This window comes from Sorex fumeus, unplaced genomic scaffold (genome assembly GCF_029834395.1).
Source record: "Sorex fumeus unplaced genomic scaffold, SorFum_2.1 ptg000051l, whole genome shotgun sequence".
Lineage (NCBI taxonomy): Eukaryota > Metazoa > Chordata > Mammalia > Eulipotyphla > Soricidae > Sorex > Sorex fumeus.
Genome location: NW_026606108.1, coordinates 16,979,994 through 17,000,113, shown reverse-complemented (window position 1 = coordinate 17,000,113; position 20,120 = coordinate 16,979,994). Strand labels below are relative to the sequence as shown.

General features: G+C 39.9%; 1 protein-coding gene across 1 annotated transcript in view; it reads right to left on the bottom strand.

Moving 5' to 3' along the window:
• LOC130033044 (PH-interacting protein-like) overlaps positions 1-2,761 on the bottom strand; it is a 145,354-nt gene extending 142,593 nt beyond the window's left edge. Inside the window, exon 1 of the mRNA XM_056124747.1 lies at positions 2,337-2,761. Coding sequence (XP_055980722.1) covers positions 2,337-2,757 — 421 coding nt within the window. The 5' untranslated portion in view covers positions 2,758-2,761. The remainder of the gene's footprint in view (positions 1-2,336) is intronic.
• Positions 2,762-20,120: the final 17,359 nt, after the last annotated feature.

Genomic DNA, 20,120 nt, shown 5'->3' with positions numbered 1-20,120 from the left:
CATGAAAGCTTGTAACTATCTCACAGTGATTCAATAAAATTAAAAAAAAAAACTGTCTTGTCACCCAAGATAATTATAATCAGCCAACATGCTCATGTATAGTGGGAACAGTTTGAAGACCAAAGTCTATGTAACTTGACTTCTTTCAAATGATCCTTGAAAACAAAATCCAATCAAAACTAAATTCAATGCTTCAGCATTTAATTTAAGCTCATTAAAATTTGTGGTGGTAATATCACAGTATTTCAAGACAAAGTTAAAAGAAATATTTAATAAACTGTGTATGATTTATACCTAATACCAAAATGAAAATACTGTGTACAATGATAACAAAACTACCAATGGAAGATGAAAACATGAAGGAGAGGAATCTTTAGTTTAATATTTACATCTATATAGGAATAAATCAGAATTGTCCAAAGTATAGAATTATAAAATATGAAGACTTGACTCCTTCAGAAAATAAAATATTGTGGCAAATGCATAAATATAGTTATTTCTTGAATTACTTTTTTTTGTTTCTTTAAATAGTTAATCCCAACTGGCAATGCTGGGGGAGGAGGGTGCTATGGGGCCACACTACACAGTGCTCAGGAACCAGGTAGCACTGAGAAATAAGCCAGAATCAGCATGATAGGCATGTGTCTTAACTACTGGATTATTTCTCTGGCCCACAAATGTAAGTGTTCTTTGAAGAATGATTTTAAATAAAATATATTAAAGATATATTTAAATACAATATTGTAGAAAGTCTCGCAATGTTACTGGGCCCCCTCGAGCAAATCGATGAACAACGGGAGGACAGTGACGGTGACAGATGGAGAATATATTAATTAATGCTTTTTTCCATAATTATACTAGACAAATGAATAGTCCAATATTTAGGAAATGATTTAGTCAAGGAAGTGTTATTGAGCAAATTATGTATGATGTAAAGCATTCAGGTCGATCGTATTCCTCGTCAATGTTGTCAACAATGGCATCTTCCCATGTTGCCGCAATAGTACCAAAGAGTTCCCAGTTGGTGGTCATTCTGGGAGTTCTCTTTTTGAACTTTGCAGCCCTTTCTCCCCGCTCTGTGAAGTAGAATTTTGCATGAAGGAGACGGTGGTCCGATCCCGTTTGAAATTTTGGGACAACAGCGACATCAGTCAGGCAAAACCGTTGATTGAATATGATGTGGTCTATTTCGTTGTGGAATCGTCCACCGGGAGACTCCCATGTCCATCGTTTAGATTCTGCCTTCTGGAACTGTGAGTTACCATGAATGGTCTTGGTCGACATGATGAACTCAGACAGTCTCTCACCCTGTTCGTTCCATTCTAGGCCATGGGTCCCGATGTGAAGTTCTTCAGCTGATCTTCTCGGTCCTATCTTGGCATTAAAATCACCCACAATGATCTTGTAGAAGGTGTGGTCTTCTTTATAGAACTTCTCTAGCTCCATGTAGAACTTCTCGATTTCTCTTTCATCATAATGAGATGTTGGTGCGTAGACAACGAAGATAGAAACTGCAGGCAGTGAGCCACATCTATTCAAATGTAAACGTCCGATTCGGGTTGTTAGGCATTTGAATGAATCAATGCTCTTGGCCAAGTTTGTGTTGACAAGGACACCGACGCCTCCAACACCTCTTTTATCGCATGTTCCGAGGAACAATTCTTCTCCAGTGTCGAAAACGGCATGGTGAGATTCGTGCCTTCTTGTCTCGGTCAGACCAATGATGTCGTACTTGATCATTCGCGCTTGTACCATCAGGTCCTCGATGGATGCATCTGATGCTAGCGTACGTGCATTGAAAGTACAGACGATCATTTTTGTCTTCCTTCGTTGTGGCAGCCTAGGTCGGCCTTGAGATTTTGTCGGCCTCTCCTTTCTCATCCTTCTCAGTGCTGCCATGTCGGTGAAGCCTTCAGGGTCAGGTGAATGAGACCAGTTGTAGTTACTGGTTTTGGCATATCGAATACACAGCGGATAGCTTGCCAGGCTCTTCCGTGCGGGCGGAATACTCTCGGTAGCTTGCCAGTCTTTCCGAGAGGTATAGAGGCTTTTGGGGTGACCTCTAATCACCCTTGTAGGTGTTACCATATTTGAACCCTATCAAATATGGTACGACAATTCCAGAAGATGGGTATTTAGTGTCTTATGATGTGTCATAAGACCACTTGCGGCCGCGCGGGTCCGGAAAGCGTCCTGGAGTGTGGCGACGGCTGGATAGTGGAAGTAGTGTCGAGAGTGGAAGTCTGCCAGTGGGGTATTTATCTGGGTAGGGTGGGTCTTCTGTGCACAATTCGATCCCTGGGTGGTTTTTTTCTTCACAATGCTAGGTGGGCTACCATAGTTAATTGGTGACTCAGGTGGCCTTCCACAATGTAATGCAGCAAGAGCAGATCCTTTCCACACAACATGTTTGCAACTTTTATTTGTGCGAAGCAAGGACTGCCTTCCAGCTCCTAACAAAGTTTGTACTCCAGGAACACTCTGGGGAATTTCTTGTTCAAGAAGCGGTCCTAATCGATGACATATTTGCAGCAAATGATCAGGTGCTAAATGTCTGTAATACTTCACCAGATTCTGGTAGGTCCGGGGGTGCTCCTTGCCCGTCCAGTCGGTGCCCGGGGGCAGCAGCTCCTTCTCGGCCACCTCGCGGATCAGCACCTGAGCCGCCTGCTGACACGGTCCATCTTCCAGAAAGCGGGCGATGAGGAAGTAGAGCTCCGATCGCAGCTCCGAGAGGCCCTTCCTCTCGCAAGCCATGGCTCGGGGTCACTCGGGGTCATTCAGGTTTCCCAAAGAAGAATAGAAAGAGCTATGCTTGGAATATCACGTTTCACTCAAATGAGAGAATGAATCCGGAGTTCTGACATCCGTCGACGATCAAGGATCAGGGACGCTGTCTCATATGCCAAGGTGTCGAAAATCAGATGGGCTGGTCACGTAATGAGATTTAAAGACGACCGTTGGACTAGAGCTGTTACTGATTGGATTCCACGGGATGTCAAGAGACCGCGTGGCCGCCCACCTACCAGATGGTCAGACTTCTTTGTCAAGATCATGAACGATCGGTTTGAGGCCCTCCATGTTCCCGGAGCGAAGAGATGCCATTGGGCTACACTAGCACGCGACAGGGACCAATGGAGACGTTACTGGCGCCCGCTCGAGCAAATCAACGACTAACGGGAAGTTATGTGATTAAGTGATTAAGTGAAAGCATTCAGGGTAATATGGGAGCCCAAGAGCTTAAAAGAAACAATGGTCAAGACCTGCCTCAGGACCCTGCCCAGGTATGCAGGACACTTCAGGGGGGACCAGTAGGAGTCTCACCCACCCCAACAGAGCTTTAGTGACTGAAAACCTCCATAACTCAATCACCACCATGCTCATGGCCTCCATAGGCTCAGATGAGCTTTATCAATGAGGGAATCTGATGAAAAACTCAGGTATGTGGGTTTTGTGACCAAAATCTCCAGGCTCACACTTAGTCAGGAATGGGTGACTTCCCCTCAAGTCCCTGTGCTTCTGGTAGCCTGGCAGTCACACGCACAAACTGTCTCCAGCTCAGAGACGCAAAATAAATATTGGAGGAGAGCAACAAGCTGCAGAAATGCCTCTGTACCCCAAAGTCACCATCTAGTTAAAAACTGTATGAACCTATTTAAAATTAAAAATTTTAGAATTTCTAAAGCACAGCATTTCGTACTCTACACACTGATATATGAAGAATAGCACATCACATTGGATGGGATGTAGAGTAGAAGGCAACTAATCTCAATTTTAAAAATAATTTATATATATTTACATATATATATACATATATATGGGCTGGAACGATAGCACAATGGGTAGGGTGTTTGCCTTCCACATGGCCGACCTGGCCAACCCAGGTTAGATTCCTCTACCCCTCTCAGAGAGCCCTGCAAACGACCAAGAGTATCTCACCCACATGGCAAAGCCTGCAAGCTACCTGTGACATATCTCGCCCATATGGCAAAGCCTGACAAGCTACCCATGGCGCATCCGATATGCCAAACACAGTAACAAGTCTCAAAATGGAGATGTTACTGGGCCCGCTCAAGAAAATCGATGAACAATAGGAGGAACAGTGACAGTGATATATATATATATATATATATATATATATATATATATATGATTCAACCTGTAATCGTAGTAAAACTCTTATACAGGGGCTTAATGGCTCCAGGCTGAGATACAACAATTTCACACGCTTTTTTCTAGGAAACTTTGATCATTTTTAGCAAATTATTCATAACAGCACACAGCACACAGCACAGTCCTCCCATTGTTCATCGATTTGCTCAAGCGGGCCCAGTAACGTCTCCATTGTCACAGTTATTGTCACTGTGTTTGACATATCGAATACGTAATGGGGAGCTTGCCAGGCTTTGCTGTGAGGGTGAGATACTCTCGGTAGCTTGCCAGGCTCTGCAAGAGGGGCAGAGGAATCGAACCCAGGTGAGCCAGGTCAGCAATGTTTGAGGAAAACGTCCTACCCGCTCTGCTATTGCTCTAGCCCATAACAAGCAACACAAACAAATTATTTAGGGCCTGCTATTGGGGTAAGCTTGGGTGGTGGTCAGGAAAATTCAAAATATCGGTGGTCAGAAGATGTAATGGTGCTGGGATTGGAGTTGGAATATTAAATGTAATAAATTATTGTGAACAACTTTTTAAAACTTTTTAAAAATAAAATTAAAATTAAAAAAGAAACAATGGTCATCAGATTACATGGAATGAGAAAAAAAGTCCAAAAAATATTACAGGTACATTATTTGTACAACAATTTAAAATATACCAATTGTTAAAATGTATGTTTAGTAACTGTTGTGAATTATAGTCCTAATGATAGTTCTAACGTTTGTGCAAGTTTATTGGCAGGTTTATAGTTTACTTGTTTTTTTTTACAAAAGGACTTATATTAGTATTCAAATGCCTGAACTAACTCATAATAATTTTTGGCTTTCACATAATTAACTGTGAAATATTTTAGCTACTTATGATATACAACATTTCTAATATAACTAAATTTGTAAAGTTTCTTTAAAATCATCTTGAGGAGGTCAAGCAAATGCCAATTCCAATTTGCTTGTATTTAAGTTATGAACACATCATCCTAGACAGTGATAAGAACACATTAAAAATCATGACCCATATTTCTTCCTAGCTGAGGATAATGTTGTCATCATTGGAAATGTGAGAACATATGTTTTTGATTTGAAATGTTTTCTAATTTGAGAACTTTTCAGTTGTAAAACTCTGAGAATTGAGCATGTATTTAATTCACATGACTTTTTCATTCAAGATATTTCCAAAGACTGGCTAGTTTTAAATACATATATATGTATGCATGTATATGTGTGTATTTTTGTATATAAATATACACATACATATGTTTATATATATATAAATTTGTGGTTCATAACCAATAGAGAGAAAAAGTCAGAATCTATGATTTCTATCGCCTGCACAGTGACTGTCCAATACATAGGCTGCATAGAAGTTATTATCTACTCAGCCTTGAAGCTTGAGTCCTATTTTGCTGAATTTGAATATAACTTATTTCCCATAAAACAGTGAGACTGTTAGATACACGTTAATATTTTCCTTTTCTAAAAAAAAAATTGATCTCTTTATATGGGGGGTTCTCTTTCATCAGAAAAATAACTCTTCCAATGTCTAGTGTACAGGGGAAGTCCTGACTTTGCCCTTCCACTTTGATTATTTGGCACTAAAGGATTGCTGAGGCATTTATTTGACCCTCTGTGTGTCCCACAAGAAAATGTGTTTATATCTGTCATCATTTTTCAGGCCTTCTAGTGGGCAGCTTGATACCTATATAGAGTATAATCTTACAACTGATAAGGTGCAAGAACAAAAACAGAACTGAAAGGGACGAGTGGTCACTCATGGTGTGCCTTTAGAGGCTATGAGGGAGGGAAAGGCAGACAGTCGTGAAGACTGTTATCAATATGCATGTATATGGTGATGTTCCTAACAGACTGTTTTCCAGAACTCCAGCAGAAGTGAGAAATGGAATAGCATCCCATATTTTTATTTAGTGGAATTCCTCAGGCTCTACTTCTATAGAATTTAGCAAATCAAAAATAGCATCTTTCAACAAGTCCTTTGTTCACCACTCTCTTGCTTCACAAAGATGGTATTGAGGAATTACACTTGTGCAGTAAAAAAGGGAAGAGCAGGGAGTCGGGGGTGAAATCCAATATTCCATATTTAAAATAAAGCTTCACAGTGCATGCTCTACTCAGACCATAATTATGTTGAAAAAGATTAGAATATACAGGTGTGTAAGAGTGTGTATGGGGGGGGGCACAGAAAGAGTAACATTGTATATCGTGCACTCTTACTTCTCTCTTTCCATAATATGAGCATCAGAATTCGTGAAAGCAAGCTCCAGGGAAAGAAACATGGGCATGCATCAGAAACTACTCAAGACTATTTCGGCTTGTTTGTTTTTTTGGTTTGGGGCCACAACAAAATGCTCAGGTCTTACTGCTAACTCTGTTCTCAGGCATTACTTGTGGGCATTGCTCCAGAACCACACGCAGTCCTGGGAATCAAAAAAGGGTCATCCAGGTGCAAGGCAAGCATTTTAACCATAGCACTATATCATCTGGTTCTAAAAATATTTTATATGATAAGAGAAGGGCTGGAGCAATAGCACAGCGGGTAGGCGTTCGCCTTGCACGCAGCCAACATGGCAGACCCAAGTTCGATTCCTCAGCCCTTCTCAGAGAGCCCGGCAAGCTATCGAGAATATCTCGCCAGCACAGCAAAGCCTGGCAAGCTACCCGTGACATATTCGATATGCCAAACACAGTAACAACAAAGTCTCACAATGGAGACATTATTGGGCCCGCTCAAGCAAATCAATGAACAACAGGAGGACAGTGACAGTGACAGTGACAGTGATGATAGAAGAAAAGAAAAAGTTGTGAGGTTTTAAATCTGATGATTATTTTCAAGAATATTTATCAAAACAAGAAACTTTGATTTTTGTTGCCTGCTACTAAGTCTAGACCACTATGACCACTGACCAGCATAACTAGGAGATCACAGAGAGGTGTTGTTTGAAGAAGGTGATAATTTATTACAGAGCACTAGAAAGAAAAAACATAAATATTACATATCTCTATTTCTAGAAGTATCTTGAGAGTAGAATCTATTTGATTCAAAGTTGAATCCTTAATACCAAATACAGTGCCTGACAGAGACCAAACAAATTTGGTAACTCAAGACAAGTGACCTTAAGTGTGCAATATAATTGTGCAATTCATTTTAGAAGCAAAACAAAAAATGTTTACTAAATTAGCCTTGTCAGCATCCAAGTGCTCAAGATAGATCTCAACATAAAAATTTGTCTTTGAGGAGAAAACCCTAATGGACCAGAAAAAAAGTAATGCAAAATCCAATTAATCAGAGCCTAGAGCTTTGCTTCTACTTGGATCTGTCACAAATGCAGAGATCATAAGCAAAGAACTCATTTTTGAGTAGAGATGGTCATTTCATTTTTTAAAATGAGGGAGAGTCAGGGTGATATAGTTCATCAGTAGGGTAGATGCATATGTGGATGAGGTGATGCTCTGTCTGACACTCTCTCCCCCACCACAAAGAAAATATGGAAGATCCTAGAGATCCACATCCAACTCAACACTGCATGCTTCTTAAGTGCAGTGCTATTCACATGAAGTGTCCCTCCTCCCTGGGACAGGCAGCCCCTGCTTTATTTTATTTGGTCAAGTAATGTGCTTTCAATAAAGTTCCTTGTTTTCAAGTCATGGATTAGGCCACCATATCCTTAGATCACCAACTTGCTTAGACTACCAGCTTGGCTACACCTGGTAGCCTATTAAAAATACAGAATCCCTGTCCCTGTACCTGAATGATTAAAATCGGGTGTTGCTAGTGGGCTGTTCATATTTTGATGACCTGAATCTTGTGTTGGGCTGGAGCAATAGCACAGCAAGTAAGATGTTTGCCTTGCATGCGGCCGACCTGGTCAACCTGAGTTTAGTTCCTCCACCCCGCTCGGAAAGCCCAGCAAGCTACTGAGAGTATCTCGCCCACACGGCAAAGCCTGGCAAGCTACCCATGACATATTTGATATGCCAAAAACAGTAACAAGTCTCACAATGTTACTAGACCTGCTGGAGCAAATCGATGAACAATGGGAAGACAATACAGTGAATCTTGTGTTGTGAAAAGGTTAAAAATTTGCTTTCAAATCCATCAGTTCTTGTGTATGAAACCAGTGTATATTGTGAATTCTAAAGGCATTTCTGATGGCCTTATACATAGGCTCACTGAACTCTGCATTCATGTCTACACATCGGAATTAAAAAAAAATCAGCATGGCTACCGAGAGCCATGAAATTATTCATCCACAATACTGAAAATAGACTCTGGCATACAAAATATGCTTCCTGAGTGTTCGCTCCTCAGCACCACAGTTCTCAGGGTTGGCATAGAAGGCCAGCCAGTCAACAGCCTTCAGCAAATAACATGTTCCAGTCATTCAGATCACTCCTGAAAGATTTCGAGAGACCAAGTTGTAATCGTATGTGAATTTATGCTGAAAAATTATTTCACTGGGGAACAGCCTTTTTTACCTTCAAGGACACTGAAAGAGTGAGGTGACTTTGTGGTGACATCTCATAGGACCCAACTGTTGGAATCTATTTTAGGGAATGGATCAATAGCTCTTTGTCTAGGACAGGGCGGCAAGCTTGGAAACAGTGACATCTCAACCAGATTCATATGGAAACTACGGAAAATAGCTTTCAGTCATAAAGAAAAAATTCCAAATGGAGAGAACCCCCAGTTAATTAGTCAGCAAGGAAAAATTTCTCTCTGAGCAATGATTTTGACCAGTCAGTCTTGGAAAAGAAAATGACAATACAGTTCTTGACATACAATGTGATATTATTAGTGGTAGTTAGCTTATGACAGCTAATGAAAACTAGTGAAGTCACATGTGGCAATTTTGCCTCTTCAAAGATATAAATGAAAGGTAAATATACATGTTTCCATAATTCCTTCACTACTATGTGCTAATGCTACTTTATAGAAATTACTTGGTGTAGGAGAGTTTAAAGCTAAGTGAGCTGTCTAAAGCAAGTATTTTATCTCTGGGTTGGAAACATGATGAAGATGATACTGTTTAGCAGCAGAAACTAATGTTCATGAATGTCCATATTAATTAAATGCCATTTTAAAAATCAATCCTGGTCAATAGATACTTTAGCCTATTCTTCTCTGGTGGCACAGTATTAGCTGGTGGTGTAGAAGACCTGGCATTGCATCTTTTACTGTCATTTGAAATCCTAAACAACTGTGAACTAGTTTATAAATACTTGGCAATAAAGACAAACACTCACAGAAGTCTCAGGGCTGGGTGGAGTAAGTCTTAAAGATCAACAAAACAGTCATCTCAAAGCTCTGCTGTGCTGGAGTCAAATATTTCCCTCAAGTCTCTGGAAAACAATATTATCAGGAAAGAAAGCAGAGGAAAAGGGGACGGGAGAAAGGGGAGCAAAAAAAATGTGAGAGCAGTTACAATGCCTACCCCTGCCAGAGGCACTTCAGATCTGGAGTCTTTAACTAAACCCTGATCAAATTTTTGGTTCTTTTCCATGGCAACTATTTCCAGCTCTTCCTGTGCTCTATGCTTTTCAAATGGCTACTGTTGGCCAACTACAACAACACTTCTCTCTCCAGTTCAAATACACTGACCAAGAAGCACTTTCCCTTACCTCGTTTTTTTTTTCTTGAGTACAAACTCCCAAAGCATTCTGTCACTCTCTCCTTTTGTTAATGTAGGATGCAATTTTATTTCACATGAGAATCCATGTCCATTTAGTCAAAAGGGACCCCCCTCCCTTACCCCCTCCCCATTCATTTTACTCCATGAGAACCATTAATAAAATGTTATGATGTCAATCCCTCTCTTTTTCAGGGCCTTGAACACATAATAATCACTCTTTATTTCAGGTGGCACCAACTCCACAGATATGACTTAATAGAAATCATTTTAGCTCTAGGAAAAGAGGACTGAACAGAAACCAAACTGGTAGAAATCTCTGTCACCGTCTCATGGGCTCACTGTGAACACTAAAAAAAAAATAGCAGATAAGTTGGATCAAGAAGGTGACAAGTCACAGGGAGAAAAGCAAATGATTATAGTCTGGATTTTTTTTATTCAGGAACAATGAAAAAACTAGCAAAAGCCAAATTAACTCATTTTCCTCCAAACCCTATACTAGATTTTCTAAGAAAGTTCCCATGGTCTGCAGACTATACATTCCCATAGTTTAGGAGGAGAATGCACACCCAAATGCAATTCATCTGCCACAAGCATTTCCACCAACAGCTCAGTCCTGTATTCTCAGTCAAGAATCTTCTTAGGTGGCACATTTCTCTCCCTACAAAGTGTGGACACACAGAGCTCATACCTCTCTCTTCACTCTTTACTAGCAATTCAATCAGACACTTGTATTGTTGTGAGATGGACAACCCCCGCCCCCCAGTAAAATAATGCTGAAGTTAGATAAAATTTATCTTGCATCACAAAGTGAAACCTGCCTACAGAAACTTGGCACTTTGCATTTGAGATTTAAATCTTTTATTTTCAGGATTGAGATCTCTTTTCTTCACAGAGCAGTACCATTTTGATCTGCAGAGATCTTCAAGTTACTGCTGTTACTGTTACAGTTCATCTCCCAAAGGGAAACCTGAAGTAGAGAATGTGTTTCTAAATATGTGCCACCCCCAAGCAGCAGCAGAAGGGTTGAGACCAGAAGCACCCAAAGTGCCGTGTCCAGCATGAGTTGAAGGCACCTGGAATAGCTGGAATACCTTGTACTGTAGAAAAGAACAAATGGATTGCAAACTATAAGACTCAAAAAGGGGACGGAAATGGAGAGGGAGAGGGAGAAGGAAAAAAAGAGGGAGAGGGAGAGGGAGATGGAGAGAGAGAGAGAGAGAGAGAGAGAGAGAGAGAGGCAAAAATTCCAGAAATAATCTAAAGATGTGGCCAACAGCAAAGAGAGTACATTTTATTTTTCTCTTTAACTTTAGTGACATGGAAATTTTTTTCATAACAACATAAAAGAGACTTAATAATTAGAGAGAGACAGAGAGAGAGACTGAGAGAGAGAGAGAAGAAAAGTGCCTACCACAGTGGCAGGTGGAGGGACAGTGGGCAGGAGGAGGGAAATGGGACCATCGGTGTTGGGGAAAAGTACACTGTTGAAGGAACAGATGCTGGAACATTATATCACTGAACAACTTTGTAAAAGTGTATATCACTGTGATTAAGTTAAAAGAAAATGGAAAAAATTTAAAAATTAAAAATTAAAAAAATTATATATACATATAAAGGAATATAAGTATAGTTTATAAAATATATTTCATATATATATGAAACACAATTTTAAATGCTAGAATAAGTGTCCAGTGAAGCAAAATAACTATGATACAGGGAGGTAACAAGAGTCCCATAAAATAAGCAAACTAGAAGTTTGGCAACACTAGCTAGGACCATATACTGAGACTAAAAGTAAGGATGTTTGCCTTGTGGGTGAGAAGTATTGATGCACGAAAGGCTTTGGACCAGAATGAACCACCAAAGCTCATGACAGTAACCTCAAGAAATGGAGAAAAACAAAGTAGCAGAGCAAGTATTGAAAACCATTTGGGAATTTTGAGTTACTTTAAGAGATATAAACAATGAATGCTTACATTTCACTGTCACTGTCCTTCTGTTGTTCCTTGATTTACTTGAGCGGTCCCAGTAATGTCTCCATTGTGAGACTTGTTACTGTTTTTGGCATATTGAATATGTCACGGGTAGCTTGCCGGACTTTGCTGTGCAGGTGAGATACTCTTGGTAGCTTGCTGGGCTCTCCGAGAAGGGCAGAGGAATCGAACCCGGGTCGGCCAGCTTACATTTAAAAGTATAAAAAATAGCCCTAATTCTTAAATGACCATCAAGAAATTAGGCGTGTCTTTGAGGCAAAAATTCCAGAAATAATCTAAAGATGTGTCCAACAGCAAAGAGAGTACATTTTATTTTTCTCTTTAACTTTAGTGACATGGAAATTTTTTTTCATAACAACATAAAAGAGACTTAATAATTAGGTACTTTTCTATTCAAATGTCTCTTTTCAAAAGTTTTATCCACTTGCACTACCATTACTATTTAAAGAAACCAGACAGTAAGTCTTCCTTCTTTTTCAAACACACTGCTTGTTCAGTTAAATATGTGGTCTCTCTCAAGCATACCCTTGGTCTGTTTCCAAGGAAATTTTTCCTAGCTTCCTTCAGAACCCATCAGTAAACAGATCTCAGGCTTTACAGTCATCTAGTCATTCTGCCCTAGATAGAGCCAAGTTTAGCAACATTGGCATTAACATGTGTTGCTCAGTAGGCCAGGGAGATAGCACCAAGATTAAGGCATATGTACCAGACCCCAACATTTGGGTGTTCAACCGCCAACATTGCACAGACCCTGATCATTGCTAGCTATAGCTTCCCTGCTGTGGCACAGTGGCTCTGGTGGTCCTAGATCAACCCAGAGTTCAAGCAATACTTCATCCTCAACCCTTGAATTGAACTGCCAATTAAGCCGGTAATGCTCAGGACTTTATTCCTGGCTCTGCACTCAGAGATCATTTCTTGTGAGACTGAGGGGACCACATCAGTTTCTGAGGATCACCTAGGTCAAATTCATGCAAAGCAAGTGTTCGACCCCATACTATCACTCCATCCCATGGATTGACTGGGTTCTGCTGGGACTTGAACCTCCTGAGTCTGCTTGGAAATGTGCATGCACGTACATGCACATACACACACACACACACACACACACACCCCTCAAAAATATTATAAGAATAAGGTTAAATAAAGCCTAAAAATAAGATGAAAATTAGGCCACGCCCACATCTAAAAGCCACGCCCACTTCTAAAGTGGCCACACCCCCACAGATACCTGGTGTGTGTCCGGGGAGTAAAGACTGGGTGGGGAGAAGAGACCAGCTCAGCTTGGGCGACAGAAAGGGAGAGGCAGAGAGGCTCAGATATGCTTTGTCTCCCGGTGTCCGGGGGGATGCCTGGGGGCTTGCAGGGTGAAATCCAAGTCCCAGGTTCGAGAAGTGGAGGAAAAACTGACCTGGGTGGGGAGAAGAGACCAGCTCAGCTTGGGCGATGGAAAGGGAGAGTCAGAGAGGCTCAGATAAGTAACAAAATAGGAATAGGAAACTAACACCCAAGAATGGCCGAGATTAGTACCAGGAATTTTACTCCATGGCTTAGAGGCCAACCACATATGCTGGGGGAAAAGGGAGCTCAGATAGAGAAGGGAACACCAAATAAAGGTATTGGGAGGATCTTCCCAGGATGGGAGAAGCATGCTGAAAGTAGACCATAGACCAAACGTGATTGTCACCCATTGCCTCTTTTGCAAACCACAATGTCCAATAAGAGAGAGAGAGAACAAAAGGGAATGCCCTGCCACAGAGGCAGGGTGAGATGGGGGGGAAGGGGGGGTGGGAGGGATACTGGGATCCGTGGTGGTGGGAAATGGGCACTGGTGTAGGGATGGGTATTTGATCATTGTATAATTGAAACCCAAGCACAAAAATGCGTAAGTTTGCAACTGTACCTCATGATGTCTCACTATTAAAAATTTTTTAAAAAAAGATAAAAAAAACCCAGACACAAGGGTGCTGTCATATGAATCACTTCTACTTTGGAATAAAATGAGTTTTGATACATAAGGTCCTCAGATGTGCATGAATAGAGAAACAGAGTCCAAGCTCACCTATACCCAATTTGTACTATATAATATGTCTTCAGCACCTAAATCTCGTATTTTCCATAACTGGGGGTCAATCCCCTTAGTATGTCTGAGATCAAACAATATGATAAGTAGGACAGAAAAAGTATAACGAGGAAAGCAAACAGATATGACAGAGAAGAAATTAGGAGAGCCAAAATGAAGTGAAACGAGTTTCCAAAATCAAAGAATGTGTGAAGCACACCACAAACAACTACACGATTTGAAGGCTATTGAAACACTTTTATATTTGGGAATAAAAATAACCTGGTCGCATTTTGCTTCTCAAGCCTGTGTTCACTCTTGAACACAAATCTCCCTTTCTTGTTTCTATGCTTTTTTGCTTGCTTAGTTCCATCTGGAGAAGCCTGTGCTCTCTCTTGAACACATGCTTCCTCTCTTTCTCTGCTCTCACATCTATTTAAGCAAGTTTCATTCAATAAAATGTACCTTTTCACATACACACACACACATACACACAAATTAAAAATGGCCTGGTCTCAAACTGCAATTTCAGAACTAAGGAAGGCATTAGATTTTAGAGGTTAAGATGAAGTTATCAGAGACAATGGGAGAAGTCCCCAAATTATCCAAAAATCAGAAATCCAACAGTAGCTAGAAGCACCATATGTCTTCACTTAAGTAATACCCTCTAACTTGATGTCATTTTTAATTCTCACAGGGCATTCTAGGTTCCAAATTTCAACACAAATAAAAAATAAAAATAAAAATCTTACTTAGGCAACACTATAATTATACTTGGAACCAAAAGGGAAATATCATTGTATTTGAAATAAATGATCAAGAGGACATGAATTTTTCCTGGAAATCACTGAGTAATTTCACACTAGAGTGAAGTTTCAATCATGAAACAACACCATTTCTAGAGCTATTTAAGAAGTTGCAGAAACAGTATCATTCATTTGGGTCAATTATTGAAAATCTTCCCCCGAAACACACTGCTATTATATAATGATATAATATCAGGACTCGCATGTGTTTAAAGACAAATTAAGGGAGAGTATTTATTTGCATAATTTGCTTCAGATTCACTGCCACTTCAGTGTTTTTATATTTGGAGTTCATGCTAATAGCAAATACAGTAGTTGCTAGAAATCACGAAAAGCTTTAACATTGACAGAACCACATCCATTCTCTTTAAACAGGTCTAAAATTAAATGGGCTATGCCTTCCTTTTTCTGTCAATTCCTTAAGGTGGAAAAATAAAGAAACTACTCAATGGGAATAAACCTTTTTGTATTTCTGTTGAGGACACAACCTGGTCAACTGTATTGAGCAGACATTTGATAAACACAGGGCAACTATGTTTGTATATAGCCTCTCATTAGTCATTCCATTCCAAACTTGTACAATAGAGCAGCGATCACATTGATACCTGCATGGTTCTGATGTGTGGTTGCTGAGAGCAGGAATTCAAAGTACCCAAAGTATTCAATTCTGGTAGGTGGGATAAACTGAGGTGACTGTGTGTCACACAGAATCCTCTGGACCAAGAAGTAATGATGTAACTATGTTTATTAATAGGAACAGGACTTTTCTGTCACTGGGATGGTGGTACTGGAACAGTCTGTGGTGGTTTCATAGGGCTTGGGGAGTAGAGCTCAGGCCCTCATGTTCTATTCCCTGAGCCATGTTCCTAGCCCCATATCCAAAACAGTATTAGATTAAAACAGAAAAACAAAGAAAGAAAAGAATCCATGTGATAACTCAATGTGCTGAGCAAAAGATTCTGTACATGAGGGAGACGCAAGTTCAATATTCAACATCACACAGTTCCCTTTGCAGTGCCAGGAGAAACCACTGAACACACAGTGGATAGGAATCTCCAAGCATAATGGGGTATGGCTTCTAAACTTAACAAAACCCAACTTGTTAAGAGAATGAAATCTAAAATCCTGTATCATTTAAGAAAATGAACACACACATAAATGCATAATATACAACATATATATGTAAATCATTAGGATACCTCTCTTAGGCTATGAAGAAGAGGTGATAAAGGTGAGGATGAGAGGTAAAAATACAAAACAAATAAAAATTTAATAAAAACTGATACAATGCACTGAGAGTCGTGAAAATACCAACTTGATTGAAATTACAGAAATCTAGAAGTCATAGTGAGAAATAAAACATTGAGTAATGTTAAAATAGGAATGGACAGGGAAAATGTGTTATCTGATGAAATATTTAATGCCATTTTAGGATTGCAGAAACATTATTTACCATGTATATGTTAAGATATAAATAAGAAAATAAATCATTAATTCAAACTGCATCAGTGAATAGGAAAAAAAAAAGTCAAGATATTCGTCTGCACAATAGAAGTACTTCAGTATAGCATACTGACCAAGCAAGATAAAGTGGTTTTCCAGAATTTCAGGTCATAGATCTAGACAATAAAAAAAATAAGTGATATTATGCCTTGCATGCAAGAAAGCCAAGATTCTTAGAATCTTCACATCTCAGATTCTAGAATTTTGAAACAGCAGACCAGGATTAGCAACTACATTTTCTTTAACTTCTTAGGCAAAAAATAGAACCAACTTCTGACATATTTTTTTGTAGAAGAGTAAAGGATATAAGATTAAACTGTAGGCTCCCCACATCTAACATCAACCTCATCATTACATTATAGACTGAGCACTGTGGTTGATGATATCATTAGCATTTGCTTGGTACCAATGATGAGGGATTGTATTCTCATGAAGTTCTAGTGATTTTATAAAATATAGCAATTATTAGAAACCTCTTCAAGGTTAAGTAGGGAAAGATCTGATGACAAAAATAAGTAGGGAGTTGAAGTAACTTCCAATGATAAAATAATTTTAAAAATATCCATCAATGCTGGCAAAATTGGACAGCTACATGCAAAAAATGAGCTCAGACCTCTACCTAACATTATGCACAAAAGTCAGATCAAAATGGATTACAGACCTCAACATCAGACCAGAATCCATAAGGAACATTGAAGAAAAGGTTGTCAAAATGCTCCATGATGAAGCTAAAGAAATTCTTCCAAGAAAACAGGTCACTGACCAAGCAAGTGGAAACAGAGATAAACAAATGGGACTATCTTAAAATAAGAAGTTTCTGTACCTCAAAATAAACAGTGACCAGAATACAAAGACAATGTCCAGAATGGAAAAGGATATTCCCCTATATCCATCTGATAAGGGGTTGATATCAAGGATATACAAGGCACTGGTTGAACTCTACAAGAAAACATCCAACCTCATCAGAAAATGGAGCAATGGAATGAACAGAAACTTTCTCAAAGAAAAAATATGAATGGCCAAAAGGCACATGAAAAAATGCTCTTAATCACTAATCACCAGGGAGATGCAGATCAAAACAACAATGAGATATCATCTCACACCACATAGACTGGCCCACATCCAAAAGAACAAAAGCAACTGGTGTTGGCGCGGATGTGGGAAGAAAGTGATTCTCCTTCACTGCTGTGGGAATGCTGACTGGTTTAGCCCTTTTGGAAAACAGTATGGACACTTCTCAAAAAATTAGAAATTGAGCTCTTATTTGACCCAGCAATACCACTTCTGGGAATATATCCTGGAGATGCAAAAAAGTATAGTAGAAATGACATCTGCACTGTATGTTCATTGCAGCACTGTTTACAATATAAGAATTTGGGGAAAAAACCAAGTGCCTGAGAACAGATGACTAGTTAAAGAAACTTTGGTACATCTACACAACAAAATAATATGCAGCTGTTAGAAAAGATGAAGTCATGAGATTTGCATGTAAGTGGATCAACGTCGAGAGTATCAGGTTAAGGGAAATGCGTCAGTAAGAGAGGGACAGACATAGAAGGATTGCACTCATTTGTGGAATATAAAGTAACATAATGGGAGACTAACACCCAAGGATAGTAGAGATAAGGACCAGGAGAATTGCTCCACCGCTTGGAAGCTGGCCTCACATGCTGGGGGGAAATGTAACTCAGATAGAGAAGGGACCACCAAGTAAAGAATGCTTGGAGGGCCTGCTCAGGATGGGAGATATGTGCTGAAAGTAGACTATAGACCAAACATAGGTATTAACATGGCTACTTAATACCTGTAATGCAAACCACAATACGCCAAAGGAGAGAGAGAACAAAAAGGAATGTCACAGAGGCTGGGTGGGGATGGGAGGGATACTAGGATACTAGGAACATTAGTGGTGGAGAATGGGCACTGGTGGAAGGATGGATACTCGATCATTGTATGACTGAAACATAAACATGAAAATTTGTAGGTCTATAACTGTACCTGATGGTGATACATTAAAATTTTTTTTTCAATTTTCTTTAAAAAGTCCATCAAGGGGACAGCAAGATGGTGCCACCTCAGAGCTTTTTGGAAAGCCAGGTATGAGCTGGTCGTGATGGGGCAACTGAAACCTCATGGGAAGGGGGGTGTTCCCGACTCATCCTTCACGCCCTACTGAGGTCATTAGTTGCCCGCTACAAGCGACTGTGCAGCATGGCCATGTTTCCAGAAGCACAGGCACTTAATGCAGAGCCCGGCAGCTTGAGGCAGAAAAGTGAATGAACTGTGCATTAATCCACACTACCATGCCTTCCTGGAAGGGAAAGGGTATTGCTCTCTTCTGTCTTTCTCCCTCTGGACAGCAAGACAGTGGTCGCCTCAGAGCTTTTTGGAAAGCCAGGTATGAGCTGGTCGTGACAGGGCAACTGAAACCTCATGGGAAGGGGGGTGTTCCCAGCTACCCCTTTATACCCTACTGAGGTCATGAGTTGCCCCCCACGAGCGGCTTTCTGGCACCACCATTGCTCCAGAGCCATAGAAACCAATCTTATAATTATCTGACTCTTGGCAGAAATACTTCCAGGCTTAATAAGTAAAATATCAGAAATCCAAAATCACTTGGCTGCTATTGTGGCCACGTGGTATAATTTGGTTCTTGTAACCAGCTGTAGAAAACAAATTATTTCACAGTACCTTTTGGCAGGTCTGATTTTGGGGTGTAAACTCTAAATAATAATGGTGCATCTTTTGTTGAAACAATGAATCTAATCAAAGTAGAAAGAGTGTTAGCTAGAATTCATCTGCCTCACAGGCATTGGGAGGATTGGGAGGGGGCTATATTGGGGTTCTTGGTGGTGAAAAATAAGTACTGGTGAAGAGAAATGTGTTTGATGATTGCATGACTGAGACTTAAACCTGAAACTTTGTAACTTTTCCCACAGTGATTCAATAAATAAATAAAGGGGGAAAAAAAGTCCATCATATCTCTCAAATCATAGTTTCAAAAGTCCACACATATTGTATTGCCCATATGAGTGATTGCTTCCATATTGATTGGATTTTTCTTAAAATCTTGTTGTTTATGTTGTTGTTTCGTGGTCATATCTGGCAGTGATCAGGGAACCATATGCTTGGGATTGAACTGGGGTCAATCATGTGCAAGACAATGCCCTTCTCAGTAGGGCATTTGGGTTGTTTCCATATTGTTTCCATATTGTTTGGCTATTGTAATTAGTGCACTGAAGAACACTGATGAACATAGGTGTGTTATATACTTTTGAATAAATGATTCTGCTTTAGGGATAGATGCCAAGTAGTGGTATTGTAGGGTATAATAGCCAAGATATGCAATCAACTCAAATGCCCAACCATGGATCAATGGATGAAGAAGTTGTAATATAGGCACACACACATATATGTGCACAATGGAATACTAGACAACAATAAGAAAGAACAAATTATGCAACTTATTGCCACATGATTGGTGCTAGAGAATATCATGCCTTGTGAAGTCAGTCAGAAGGAAAGAGACAGAAGAAACAGAATAAATTTTCTCATATGCAGGTCTTAAAGGTAGCAACAAAGTGCCAAAGACAGCACAACAGTAGAATTTACACACACAATTGGGGTTTGGAGGTTGAAAGGCGGAGTATTGGGGGTGTCGTCAGGGGAGGAGGTGGGTACACTGGTGTTGAGTGTGGTGTTGGAATTATGTGCACGGTGAACTGTAGGATAACATTGGTTTTTCCTTTCTGCCTTGCCCCAGGAAGTTTAGGTTTATTGGATTACTCCCATCACAGTGCTCCCAGTACTTTGTGTTTATTTGTAACCTCTCTCTTTGTGTTCTGCTTCCCCAACAGGTCAATCACCTTTATCTCCTATTCAGACTCTGTTAACTTGTAAATATTGCTTTTCTCTTCTCCTTAAGTCCTTTGCATAGATAATTCACAGCAATG